The 14,603-nt window shown below is 39.1% G+C and overlaps 2 protein-coding genes across 5 annotated transcripts in view; both read left to right on the forward strand.

Moving 5' to 3' along the window:
* OVA1 (methionyl-tRNA synthetase / methionine-tRNA ligase / MetRS (cpMetRS)) overlaps window positions 1-14,603 on the forward strand; it is a 263,112-nt gene that overhangs the window by 107,808 nt on the left and 140,701 nt on the right. The gene's annotated exons all lie outside the window — the stretch shown is intronic.
* LOC149533689 (uncharacterized) lies at window positions 2,469-6,256 on the forward strand. 2 transcript variants are annotated; one of them, XM_089806778.1, is made up of 7 exons: window positions 2,469-2,761; window positions 3,017-3,779; window positions 3,925-4,223; window positions 4,366-4,763; window positions 4,861-5,084; window positions 5,195-5,382; window positions 5,479-6,256. In XM_089806778.1, exons 2-7 carry the CDS (start codon window positions 3,679-3,681, stop codon window positions 6,090-6,092), a joined length of 1,824 nt encoding a protein of 607 aa, XP_089662904.1. In that variant the 5' UTR covers window positions 2,469-2,761; window positions 3,017-3,678; the 3' UTR covers window positions 6,093-6,256. The 2 variants fall into 2 exon arrangements, with proteins under 2 accessions (XP_089662904.1, XP_089662905.1); XM_089806779.1 differs by lacking the exon at window positions 2,469-2,761 and having other exon boundaries at window positions 2,862-3,779.

Raw genomic sequence — 14,603 nt, forward strand, 5'->3', positions numbered from 1 at the left:
GACATGAATCGACGGGCATTTGGCAACCATTAAATACCTCATTATTTAAAAAACATTGTGTTAGTATCCTACTAGGAAACCTTCGAAATTTGCCCATTGTTAAGATCATAGGCTGGCAGAAAATTACAAAGCAAAAAGGTTGCAAACATTAGTCAAAACCCTGCCATTTATTAAAAGTTAAGTAAATTGCCAAGGGTTGCACTTATAGTGCCTCAAGCCAAAGAATATCATGCCAAAAGTGGCTGAACACAAGGAAACCACACCAAGTCTTAAGGGCCTGGTAATGACAACATAAAGCAGCACCAACATTAACACAAAGGACATGAAATTGCATCCATGGAGAAAGAAGAGCAAGTTTAAGTGTATGTTGCCACTGTTAATGGTGATAGTGATACAACCCTGAAAACCTGAAAAGCTAAATTTCACTTTTCTAAGAGGTCGAGCTGATCTAGAATAATGATGTAAGTGGGAGTGGCCTTATGAAATTGTACCAGCTTATGAAAGAGACCAAGAAAAGGGGAAATTGCCTTCTTAAGTGGTGTTTCCTTGTGTAACATACCAAAATACTAGATTGAAAATAGATACTTAATTCTGAAATTTGTAACTTGAACAGATTACCAAATGAATGTAAAACAGATAGGAAAGCAATACACCATAACCATATTATCAAAGTAAACATCTTTTACAATTACAATCCATTTCATGTGAAGGTAACTGAATTAACTAACTCAACTGATTTCTATAACAACCAAAAGGAATCTAAATCATTTATAAATATTCTGTAATTTATACATTAAGTAGGATAAATGAACTTGCAAGAAAGGATCCAAAAAACATATTGAAATATCTGAAGTTTGTTGTTCAAGCCTCGACTATTTGTTAAGAGGAGAAGCGTTGACATAGGTTTAACCTCCCAACCCCTGGACCTTATAAATCCCCACATAATCTTTTAACAAGAAAAGCCCTCCCTACCCTGGGTTAGGCTTGGGGCACTATAGTCCGACCATTTGAGCATATCAGTGTTTAGAATGTCCGCTCAGTAATAGGCGGGCATGCCTGATTAACTGGCACCATCGACATCTTGTGATCAAAATAGGCAAGCATGCTTCTAAACGACCTTGGCCAAGGATTTAGATGGGTTTTTAGTACCCAATCACCACCGCTTGACTTAACAATAGGTACATAATGGACAGCCATGAGTGTAATGTCCCCGTTTTGGCAGTAATTTGATTTAATTAATTTAATTAATTAAGTTGTCCAAAATAATAAATATTTTATGAGGATGACTAATTAATTATTTTAATTAAATAAATAAGTGGTATTAAGTTAATTATCTATAAAGTTATCAAATGAATAAATATGAAAAAGTTAACTTTATATTTAATAAATTTAATAAAGTGACTTGAAAAATATCTTATAAAGTCACTTAATAAATAAAATAAAAATAATGTTCTAGAAGTTTATGAAGAAAGTGGAAAAAAAGAATAAATAGGCATCTTGGGCTTTATTCTCATCATCCAATTTTTATCATTTCTCTTGATATCAGATTGTGAATACAATCACATGGTCTATTGTGAAGCCAAGGGTTTCAGATAGTCTATTGGTCTTTGGGAACGATACCTCCCAGTAGATCGCATAACTGAGGAAGTGGAAGATCTTCTGAAGGGTTGCACTTTGGAAGTGGTATTCAGCCATTTCAACTTGGGCTTAATTTGTATACTCAGATTACCTGAGGGTTTGAGTTTTTGAAAAAGTAGATCCGAAAAGTAGTCCGAAAAAGCAGATCCGAAAAACAGTCCGAAAAAACAGATCCGAAAAAGCAGTTCGAAAAAGCAGATCCGAAAAAGCAGTTCGAAAAGCCAAAGCGAAAAAGCAGATCCAAAAAAAGCAGGTGAAAAAGCAGATCGGAAAAAGCAAAGCAGAAAAGTAGCATTGAAAAAAAATTATTACAGCCATCTAAAATCAGGTTCCTTTGGATATTTCATGCATTGTTCTTATCATTTAGATGCATATTAGAAGGTAAGGTTGTAGGTGAAAGTTGTAACAGATTTAAGCATTATTCTTGCGGATGTAGGCCAAGAGTCTTGGCCATTTCATATTAGCATTGTAGTTAACATTTTGTGTGCAATAAAGGAGACATAATTTTCTAGTTTGATATAGTGTAATTGAATATGTATTTATCATTCATGATTAGCTTATTAGTTTGCATGCCAATTGTTTGACAAAATGTCAATTGGCTGTAGGTTCCTTTTTTTGGCATAAATAATGTTATAATTATGCATACCAAGTGTTTGTAACTTTGTATTAATGCCACTTGGCTATAAGTGCATTAATGCCATCATAGGTTGCATCCCAATTGTTTGTCAAAATTACTAGTTGTTGTAGCTGCATATTGCAAGTAGTTTCAGTCATAGATGGAAAACTCGCCGAGTACTCGGCGAGTTTTTAACCAGTTAACTCGCCGATTTAAAAACTCGGCAATCTGGTAAAAACTCGCCGAGTAATCGGCGAGTACTCGGCAAAAACTCGGCGAGTTTTTAGGAAAAACTCGCGATTTACTGGTGAACGCGGCCTGTGACGGATTTAAGCGGCAGTGAGTGTGTTTTTTCTCATTCTTTCTTGTATTTGCATTGTTTAGAACCTTGAGGAGTGAAGAGAAGAAGGTTTGGAGGCATTCTTGGCTGATTGCAAGTGATTCAAGGCGGATTTGAGTGGATTGTAGAGGATTCTAACCGATTTTAGAAGACAAATTTCTTTCCAGGTATGTTCATCTTATCATAGTTTGAAATTTTTTTATAGTTTTATAACAAATGTTCTTTTGTTTTTGTTGTTTTTTGTAAATGTTTTCAAATCATTTAAAATCATTTTGGATCATTTGAAACCCTAGCTTCTAAGGATATGGTTGAAGTTTGTTGTTTGCTAAGGATATGGTTCAAGTTTGAAGTTTGAATCATTTGAAACCCTAGCTTCTAAGTTCTAACTTTGTTTATTCATTTCTCTATATATTTATGTGTAGGGCAGCGGTCAACCATTAAAAAAATGACAAACCCACAAGAAGAGTGGCCACAAACACCATGCCCATCTGGATATATAGGCACTCAGCCTAAAAATGCAAGAGATAAGGCATGGCGGTATGCCTATGAAGCTCCAAATCCAAATGATATTGGGAAGGTGATATGCATTCCCTGTGAGAGAATTATTTCTGGAGGCATAAACCGCCTCAAATACCACCTTGCAGGCATAAAGAAACATGACTCAAATCCTTGTCTCAAGGTAACTGATGAAGAAAAAAGATTCATCCATGCCCTACTTGCAGCTGCTGAAGAGAAAAAATTGAATAGGGAGAGGGCAAAAATAGCTATGAGGGCAGCCATAGCTGAATCTGAAGGAGCTCCTTTTGATATGCAAGAGGAAGAAGAAGCACTTGAGAACATACCAGGATCTCTTTGTGGCCCACAGATCCGCAAACAAAATTTCTCTTTTACCCGTTCCACTTCTTCTACATCTCCTACTTCTTCATCATCACCATCCAGATCCCCATCAGGGATAGGTGGTTATTTTGTGCCCAGGAACACACCTGGAGCACAACCATCATTAGAGGGCACTGCATGGTTTAAGGAGGTGCATGAGCAAACTGATATTGCAGCAGCTGATTTTTGATTTTTCAACAATATCTCAATGAATGCTGCTGATAGTCCCTATTGGGTCAATATGGTGAATGCAATGACAATATCAGGCAAAGGGTACAAGCCGCCTAATCGCAAGGATATGAGTGGAAGGTTAGTATTTTACTATTTAGTAATTGTAAATAATTGAGATTCACTTTAGTTCATTGTTATATTTTAAATCTTAATTGTTATAACTTATTTCCTAATTTTTTACTAACACTTACACTTTATTTAATATTACACTTAAATTTTGTAGGTTGCTTGACAAAGCGGTTGGTAGGGCAAGATTGTTGATAGAAGACCAAAAGAAAGAGTGGAAGAAGTATGGCTGCACCATTTTATCTGATGGGTGGACAGATGGAAGAAGTAGAACCATTATTAACTTCTTGATTGCTTGCAAAGATGATGTGGTGTTTTGGAAATCTGTCGATGCCTCCAACAAAGTGAAAAATGCAGCCACATTGGCTTTAATGTTGGAGAATGTTGTCATGGAGGTGGGAATAGAGAATGTGGTGCAAATAATCACAGATAATGCAGCAGCATATGTGGCAGCAGGTAGATTTAATTTTTTATATTTGAATCAATATGAATCATGAATGTAATGCTATGGTATTATTCAATTTAGATTTGATGTAATTTGTAAATACTAAATATGGAAAGTTTGTTACTGATTATTGATTTTTTGCTAATCTTTTAGGTAGAATCCTCCAAGAGAGGCATCCCACACTTTTTTGGTCACCTTGTGCAGCACATGTCCTTGACCTTCTTTTGGAGGACATAGGAAAACTTGATTGGGTGAGTCCAGTTGTGGAAGATGCTAGGCGAGTCACGAAATATATTTATAATCACCCATGGGTTCTCAGTTTGATGAGAAAAGCCACTAAAAGCAAAGATTTGATGAGACCTGCTATGACAAGGTTTGCAACGGTCTTCTTAACGTTGCAAAGTATTCTTGACCACATATTGGCTTTGAAGCAAATGTTTGTGTGTGTTGATTGGGTTGCTTCACCTTACTCAAAGAAGCCCGAAGGAGAAGCTGTGGCACGAATAGTCTTTGATGATAGCTTTTTTGCAAAGGCTAAGGAGATTGTGGAGGTAACTTCATTATATTTTTAGTGTATTCAAGTTTCATTTTCAATTCATAACTTACTATGTTATTAACTAATTTGTATTTTTCAAATTTCAAATGTAGATGTCTCTGCCCCTGGTTCTAGTCTTGCGCGCATGTGATGGGCAGCAATCCCCAATGGGAGGTCTTTATGAGGCCATGGATAGGGCGAAAGAGGCTGTTAGAAGTTACTATTACGGGGACAGTCTCAGATTTGACCCCATTTGGGAAATAATTGATAGGAGGTGGAACAATATGCTCCACCAACCTATTCATGCAGCAGGCTACTTCCTCAATCCCAAATTCAGGTACTATGATAATTGATTGTCCTTGAAGTTGGGATTTTAATAAGTCTTTATTATACTTTACTTTTTAAGGTTGTGTAGTAAGACTTGATATCATTTTCTATTTGTTTTAGGGCTGATGATTCCTACTCAGATCCTAATGGAGAGGTCATGGAAGGTCTCTCTAAATGCATTGAGAGAATGATATTAAGTGAAGAGGAGAGAGACCTTATTGTGACCGAACAACAAATCTATGTGGAATCAAGGGGTCCTTTGTTCTCTTCTATGCTAGCAAAGAGAGCAAGATCTACTCAAGCACCAGGTAAAGCGTCAAACTTTAAAACTTTTGCTAATTGATAAGTTGTGCTTCTGATTTTGTTTTTTATTGCTTTATAACTTTTTAAATTTTGTTTTGCAGATGCTTGGTGGGCAAGTTGGGGTGGCAATACCCCCAATTTAAGGAAATTTGCTCTCAGAGTCCTATCCCAACCTTGTAGCTCATCCCATTGTGAGCGCAATTGGAGCTTATTTGAGTCCATCCATACAAAGAAAAGAAACAGAATGACTCAAAAACGGCTTAATGACCTTGTTTATGTGCACTATAATCTTAAGTTGCGCATAAAAAAGTCACAACTCTTAGAACTACCTGGTCCGCTTGATCTAGATGAGATAGATCCTTATTCTGATTGGACAGCACAGGAGCCAAGTCCATTGTTTACACCAGATGAGATCGCTGATTTGGAGAGGCAGGCCACGGAGGGGGAGGCTGACACTGATTTTCAGTTCACTATGGATGACATTGAGGATGAGGACGAGGATGATGATGATTCAGGCGAGGATCAGGCATTACCATTAGGAGGAGATGCATCCTCTTCTAGGACGTCGAGCCAGTCAGTAGGGATGTCGAGCGAGGGGGCACAGCCACAAAGTTCACAGTCACGCAGCTCACGCCCTATCCCAGTGCGGGGCACTTCTTCTAGGACTAGACCCCCTCGCTTTCCTGCTAGTGCAAGTGGAAAGAGGAAGATGTGATTGACATTGTATTGATGTATTTAGACTTTTAGTATTTACTTCTAGTTTGACAAATTGAAACTATTTAGTAATTTACTATTTTGCTTCCTACCATGAGCATTCTGCATGAGAATGCAATTTTGTACGCATTATGCATTTATATATATCTAAACTTTGTTTCTTTCTTTTGTATTGTCTTTAATTAACTTATTAGATGCATCTTCTCATTAAATTTTGCAAAATAAATGTATTTTTAATTAAATTTCAGCGGTTTTTTAGGTTCCCGAGTTTTTCCCGAGTTTTTTTTTTAAATCGCCGAGTTTTTCCCGATTAAACTTTTGGGGGGCTTGGCGAGTTTTTGCATTTGGCGAGTTTTCCAACTATGGTTTCAGTCACATATATGCATTGAATATTGTCAAAATAAGTTGCACATTCATGTTAGGTCATTGTTTAGTCAATTTAGAGTCTTCTTGCAAGCATTTTTATTGATGCTAAGTGAAGGAAAGAGCCATAAAAGTAAACTGAAATTTTATATCAGTCATATGACCCTTGTATACAAAGTGTTTTCTTGAACTTTTAAGCATTTTGGGATCAGATTTGAGCAGGGTCATTACAGTGGTATCAGAGCGGTTTCCTGCTAGCCTGATTAGGTTATTTCAGATTGAATTCAATTATCAGTATGGCTTTAACAGGAGACAAGGATTTGGAAGAAAGAATGCACAATGTAAAGGGGAAATTAGATTGTCCATTTCAGCGAACAGAGGACCTTCTAAGAACTTTGGAGGAGTTGGAAACTTATTTAGGCAAGTTTGATCAGTCAAGACCCAATGCTATGCAAACAGCTTTATCTCCAGCATTTGGTTCATTGGTTAAGCCCCGATTATTGAGACATCATGATGAGGTAATAAGACTTACAACTCTCTCTTGCATTAGTGAAATCATGAGGATAATAGCTAGCCTTAATTCTTATGATGATCAGATTATGAGAGAGGTACTTTATGCCATGGTAAAAAGCTTCGAGAAGTTGGACAACATCCGGGACCGTTATTTCACAAAGAGGGCAAGATTACTTGAAGTATTTGCAAGGTGTAGATTTGAAAATATTATGCTGGCAATGGGTTGTATTAGTGACATTCGCAGGATGTTTAATACATTTTGGAATATTATGGATGAGTTTCATCCCAGTAGGGTATTGGCATCGATGCACTCCATCATGTTCACAATCTTGTTTGAGGAGGATGAAATTTATAAACTTTTGGTAGAAGACTTATGGTATGTTTGGACAAAAGAGAGGAATTTGTCACCTATGGCATGTACGTGGTTAAAGAGCCTGATTGATAGGCCTAAGGATCGTACCTTCCCTATGACAGGCAGAAACTTGTATGAGGAGTTTAACAGACATGCGGATTCGATACAGGTAGACATTAGCACATCTTCAGGCAATGGTTTATTTGCATCATCTTCACAGGCAGAAGGGGTTACAGATGTTGTGCAGGTTGAGCCAGTTGCATCAGAAGGTGATATCACAGGCACACCGGATTGCGTGATTGACACAGATAGTGATTCCAGTATAGTTGGGCTGGATGAAGTTACAGCAGTTGAGGATACTGTCATGTTTGAGGATAGTACAGTTGATCAGAAAGTGAGCATTCAGGACTTTGCAGAAAGTGAGTATCAGGCACAGTTGGATGCTTGTTCACATGAGATAGAGGTTAGTAGCTCTTCACTTGGTTTGGCAAGCCAGCTGAAAACAAGGGACAAGGACATTGTTGCGGCTTTATCTCATCATGACAGGATGCATGGATTGATCGAGAATCACATTTGGATGATTCAACTGCAGGAGAGACAGAAAGGAGTCACAATAGGTTCTTCTTGCGACGACTTACAACAAATCAAGGAAGGCTTGGAAGCAATGAAGGTAAGTTACATACACCTACTTTCCGATCGCGATCATCTCCTTAATCTTGTGGGGATCTATTTAGATGCATTGAAGAAGAAGAGGAGGTCAACCAATTTTCTCATGAGCTGGAGGATACTCGGAATTCCTTGATGTATACTCAGTTGGCTCTCCAGGATTCTGAGAGACATGTGGACGACCTTTGTCTCGAGGTGAGTTCAGTTCAAGAGTTAGCGCATACGGCAGGGACTCAGTTTTCTTTTACAGTCGGGTCACATGTTGATGATGATGTGAGTATGTCTAGCATTCACACTTCGGATTCAGAGATTGTAGTGGGTACAGTAAACAGGTGCGTGAAGTCAGTTGGTATTGTTCACATTACTCAGGTGAGGAGTTTACTTGAGTTGCCAGTTGATTTTCGTTCATGGATTAGATGTTGGAATCCTTATCTCAGTACTTGGGATTGTTTTGATCGGAGATATCTATCATTCTTTGGTAGTAGTATCTGTTGCACTATCATGGACTTGATTAGTAGTTTACCAGGTGTAGTTCTCATCCATGCCAGTAGCTTGTCTGATGCTAGAATTAGTTTTTATACACCTGTGTTGGGCATTGTTCATGTATCCAGTCGACCATTCTTGTTGGAATGGGTTGATGATCCCTCAGCTATGACAGAGTTTACAGAAGAGTCCTAGGATTTGATTATTACAGATGACACCGAGGAGGATGTTGTTAACAATGTTGAGGACTTAGCCTCTTCAGTGGATTCCTTTGATACGAAGGTTTATGTTGATGCTTTAGTCACTCCATTTGATGATACGAGTTCAGTAGTTGGTCTACAAAATTTGGATGGTAGTATTACAGATGATAGCTATTCTGAGGTTACTCCTTTGGACAATGTATCAGGGATAGAGTATAGGAGTTCGACCAGCCAACACAATCATGTGTCTAGTCAGCTGAGAGTTAGTGAGGGAGACATTGCTATCGCTTGCGAGCATTTCGATGCTACTCGTGAGTTGTTAGCAGTTTATGGATGGGGTTCTCCTACTAGTGATGAGCAGGGAGGCAGTTATCTTTCCTTGAAAGAGATCCACTCTTTATGGGAGGCTATCCGGATTCTAAGATAGAATTATATGCAGTTGGTAGCCAACAGAGATTATCTTATGGAGTGGGGCAGTACAGCATATGACCCATTATTGGTCAAGGAAGATGAGGCGAGTGAGCTTACTCAACAGCTTGAGGTGACTTCTGAGTTCCTTGAGAGTACACAGTTGGCTTTCAAGGAGTCACAATTTCATTTGGTTGAGGTGACCGTAGAGTTAGAGTGACTTCAGTCTTTACCAGATTCTGTACAGTCACAGACCGCGGTGTGTAGTGATCCGAGGATGTCCATGGTCAAGGTTGATAGAGGCAGTGGAGATGAGGAGATATCTGTCCTCGATACCAATTTTGGCATGTTTGGTTCATTTCCACTGGAGGCAGGTTCAGTTGAGTTGGGCGTTGCAGTTGAGCATGGAGGTATGTTTGACTTGGTGGTGGTTTGTACTACGAATGGCAAGGAGACTAGTGATGTTGTATCAAAGATCATGTGTGATGTTGGTGAGCCGGCAGTTGCCATGGTTCCTACTAGTGACACTACTCCCTTGGGCAATATCTTCAGAAGTAGTAGTTAGTTCTGGCTTGGTTAGTGATCAGAAGCAGTGGGTTGCACCACCTGTGTATGGCGAGCTATCGACTGAGGTTGGTTCTTTTAATCAGCATTATACTGCAGAGTATGTTCATCAGTTTGCATTGGACCCAAGTGTTGAGGACTTGATGGCCGTCAGATTTGGTTTGGGTTCTAGTTCTTGCTATCTATCATGTGATGACTATTCGCCATCAGCGATGCATGGGAGTTATGGTTATGAGACAGTGGCTGGTAATCTGCAGAGTTGTACAGTATGTGGATTCTCCATATTGGGTACAATTTCATTCAGGAATGTTCACCATTGTTGCGGAGTTGGGTTGTACATTCCGCTTAGGCCAGCGGAATGCGTTGGTGGTATTGAGTTGGTACAATAGAATGACAGATGGATTGAGCAAATGTTGCAGGAGTTGTTTGGCGATGACAGGGACATTATGCAGTTCTTCTTGTGGGATCTAGGTGGTGAATTGTTTGAGGTCAAGCAATTTCAAGAGGGCGGACTATAATGTCCTTGTTTTGGCGGTAATTTGGTTTAATTAATTTAATTAATTAAGTTGTCCAAAATAATGAATATTTTATGAGGATGACTAATTAATTATTTTAATTAAATAAATAAGTGGTATTTAGTTAATTATCTATAAAGTTATCAAATAAATAAATATTAAAAAGGTAATAAAGTGACTTGAAAAATATCTTATAAAGTCACTTAATAAATAAAATAAAAATAATGTTCTAGAAGTTTATGGAGAAAGTGGAGAAAAAGAATAAATAGGCATCCTGGGCTTCATTCTCATCATCCAATTTTTATCATTTCTCTTGACATCAGATTGTGAATACAATTACATGGTCTATTGTGAAGCCAAGCGTTTCAGATAGTCTATTGGTCTTTGGGAATGATACCTCCCAGTAGATCGCATAATTGAGGAAGTGGAAGATCTTCTAAAGGGTTGCACTTTGGAAGTGGTATTCAACCATTTCAAGTTGGGCTTAATTTCTATACGCAGATTACCTGAGGGTTTGAGTTTTTGAAAAAGTAGATCCGAAAAGCAGTCCGAAAAAGAAGATCCGAAAAAATAGTCCGAGAAAACAGATCCAAAAAAGCAGTCCGAAAAAGCAGATCCGAAAAAGCAGTTCGAAAAGCCAAAGCAAAAAAGCAGATCCAAAAAAAGCAGGTGAAAAAACAGATTGGAAAAAGTAAAGCAGAAAAGTAGCATTGAAAAAAAATTATTACAGCCATCTACAATCAGGTTTCTTTGGATATTTCATGCATTGTTCTTATCATTTAGATGCATATTAGAAGGTAAGGCTGTAGGTGAAAGTTGTAACAGATTTAAGCATTATTCTTGCGGATGTAAGCCAAGAGTCTTGGCCATTTCATATTAGCATTGTAGTTAACATTTTGTGTGCAATAAAGGAGACATAATTTGCTGGTCTGATATAGTGTAATTGAATATGTATTTATCATTCATGATTAGCTTATTAGTTTGCATGCCAATTGTTTGACAAAATGTCAATTGGCTGTAGGTTCTTTTTTTTGGCATAAATAATGTTATAATTATGCATACCAAGTGTTTGTATTAATGCCACTTGGCTATAAGTGCATTAATGCCATCATAAGTTGCATCCCAAGTGTTTGTCAAAATTACTAGTTGTTGTCAAAATAAGTTGCACATTCATCTTAGGTCATTGTTTAGTCAATTTAGAGTCTTCTTGCAAGCATTCTTATTGATGCTAAGTGAAGGAAAGAGCCATAAAAGTAAATTGAAATTTTATATCAGTCATATGACCCTTGTATACAAAGTGTTTTCTTGAACTTTTATCAGCATTTTGGGATCAGATTTGAGCAGGGTCATTACAATGAGCTATCTTGGATGTTCTTTTAGCAAATCATCATATAGTTTACCATGTTATGGATATATCGAAGATCTGATTTCTGTTACTTTTCCCTTACAGGGATTCACTCCTCTCTACCCTCTTTCAATGGCTATATCAGCTAGAGTGAGTCCTTGGAGAAAGTAATTTTCATTCTAATATAAAACTTTATAATGAGCATGGATTGCTATCCATTGGCGGATGTACTGCGTGCACCATCCTCATGCGATTTTGTGTTATGTTCCTGTAACAACTAGACGTATATTACAGTATTTCTCTAGTATGGAATTCGTGATAGAGAGGAAAACAAATAAACATTGAAGTCGTATGTCGGCCTTTAATTGGTTAATAACAAAATGCAAAGATTCGAAAACAAGTAGGCCATAGAGAAATTGAATGCAAAGTCATAGAACATAACTTGGTTGGTAAAGATTTTTCAGAAAGATTAATGCCTCAAATCCGCACAGCTTGGAGCCAACTCTTGTTGGTGATTAAGAAGATTTCAATGAGAACCAAGCAATCTGAACTTAAGAAGTATTTTGTTCTAGTGAGATGAAGAAGATTGTTTTCGTCTAAAGCCAAACGTGCTGTAATATATCTTTTCCCTTGTATTGGCTCAAGCAAGCCGTGACCTTGATGTCCGGTTTGCTCAAGATGACAGTTTCCAAGAACATCGGTTTCAAGGTTACCATGTTTGAAAGGTGGCGCCAAGTGTACATGGTCACCTCCCATTAAGAGATATAATTTGAATTATTTAAAGTTCCGCTATTTCTAATCATTTATATATATGCATATACATACTAATTTAAATATATGATTGTTTGCCGTACTGGTAAAGAAATCAATGCATACAGATAATAGAATAGAATAGCAGAATTTATTCGCATATGCCAGACATACATTATGCTTGATAATATCCGTAATAGTAGATGATTGATGATTTACAATGATCCCAGACGGGATATAAATACTATTGCCGAACCTTCCCGAAGGGTTCCGTCGGCCACAACATTACATTTGCTACAAACTATTTACCCATTGGCTACAAAATACAAAACACCGACGACAGTCAATCCGTTGGCTACAAAAACACCGCCGGAACCATCCAGTCGGCTGACACCATCCCCCCCAAAAAAACAGTCGTCTCCTGACGACTAACAAAATATCTGAGACAAATTAACAAACAAAATACATTAACGAACTTATTGCAACAAGAAAAATCTGCTTCTGTCCCATCACTTCCACATTCATCCCGTGCGTGTAGCCTCTGCTAACACAATACTGTCTCCTCAAGCTGACCTTGATAGCCACCTGTGCTGCTTTCTCTGTCCAACTCCTCGGTACCCCAAGCCAAGTGTCGCTGCACTGCCTCCAACTGGATGAACAGCTCCTCCCGAGCTCTCTACGCATCCACCAAGACAGCCTCACAACCAACACCTGCTCCCACTGCCTCTGGTACACAGAAAGTCCATGCCTACAGCAACTTCAACTCTTCTCAACTGGTCAGACTCCCACGACTAATATCCGCAACGACTGGGGGTCTAGGGGGCAACGCCTCTGGCGGGGTCGAGGGGTAGCGCCCTAAGTGTGTTAGCACTTCGCAACCCACACAGAAATGCACGGAGCACACCATCTTTGTCATTTTCTGCCGATTCTACACCTTTCTGGCAACCACGGATGCATCCCCTTTCCTTTGGCATCATTTGTAACTCATTCTGAACAACTTGAATCTGTCGTCATTTTTTTTTTTGTTTTAGCAACCCCTCTCTTTTGTTTGTCTGTTACTGGTTTGCCAACTTGTCACGGCACACAGAATCGATTCTCCCCAGGCCTCCGTTCGAACGACTCTAGGAGGTAATAGAAAAAACTTCATTTGATATCGGCTACTGGCTTGATCTGCACGGAATAATGTCCGCTAATCCCTAACAGCAAACACTTGACACTGCCTCTGCAGTCTTCATAAATTAAGTTTTAAGCTCGACTCTGTCTCTTCTTAATGCGCGGGAACGTTGTCCTCCAATTGCAACCCGCGGAAGAGTCTTAAGATGGCGGAGTTCTTTTTGTTATAGCTGGTGGTAAAGGCCATTCACCGAGTCCAGGTCGTCGTCATTCGATCCTCCGTCAAGTCTCAATACTCTTTCTTCATCCGGTTCCATTCTCCTCTTTCCTTCGTCATCACTCTCGCCTTCACTGTCAGAATCTGACGATGTTGCCTCCTCGCCAACCATTTGTGTGTGCAGGTCAATTATGAATCTTTTGCTTCCGCGCTCCATTGATAGGGTATTTCGTTTCCAATCATGTTTTACTTTTGCTTGCACCAACCAATCTCGTCCCAGAATAGCATCATATCCTTTTTTTTTCAATGGAATGACTACGAAATCTAATAAAAATGGTTGCGTACCAATGGTTACTGGTTGTGCCCTCAAGGTTCCTAACGGTTTGATCCTGTGCTGGTCTGCCGTGAGCAACTGGAATGTAGGTGGCCACAGCGTCAGCTTTCCCAACTTCTTCCAGGTATCCTCCGGTAAGACATTCATGTTGGACCCTCCGTCAACAATTGTCTCTGTCAAAACATTTCCCAAAATCCCCATCTTGACGACCGCCAGATGCCATCCGGAGGTGAGTGCTAGCAGCATTGGGTCTGTTGTCGTCACTTCCCTACTGTCCCTTCCTGTGTCCTCCATTGCTTTCGAAAACGGTGTATGATTCAGAATGGCCGTCCGTAACTGGGGCATTGTGAGGAGGTCACTTATCTTTACCGGTATCTCTGTTTGTAAGATTTGCCATACAATGTTTTGTTCTGCGAAGTTCTTTGCCAAGGTGCCGGTGATGTCCTTCAACTGAGATGTCCTTGCTGACGATGCCTTTCCAATTTCCGCCTGCATTTCCCTCAATTTTCTTTTTTCCTCCGCTTGCTTCTGTGTAATTGCCAGAACCTCCTCTACATCTGTGCCAACATTGATCAAGTTTACTCCAGACTTTGGACACTTGGAATCTTCGTGACCGCCGGGTCCGCACCATCTGCATAATAATTTCGGTGTGTTTGCCGCTGTACAATCCCGCACGAAATGACCCCACA

This window comes from Cupressus sempervirens, chromosome 10 (assembly GCF_028749045.1).
Source record: "Cupressus sempervirens isolate cs-2001-9-10 chromosome 10, ASM2874904v1, whole genome shotgun sequence".
Lineage (NCBI taxonomy): Eukaryota > Viridiplantae > Streptophyta > Pinopsida > Cupressales > Cupressaceae > Cupressus > Cupressus sempervirens.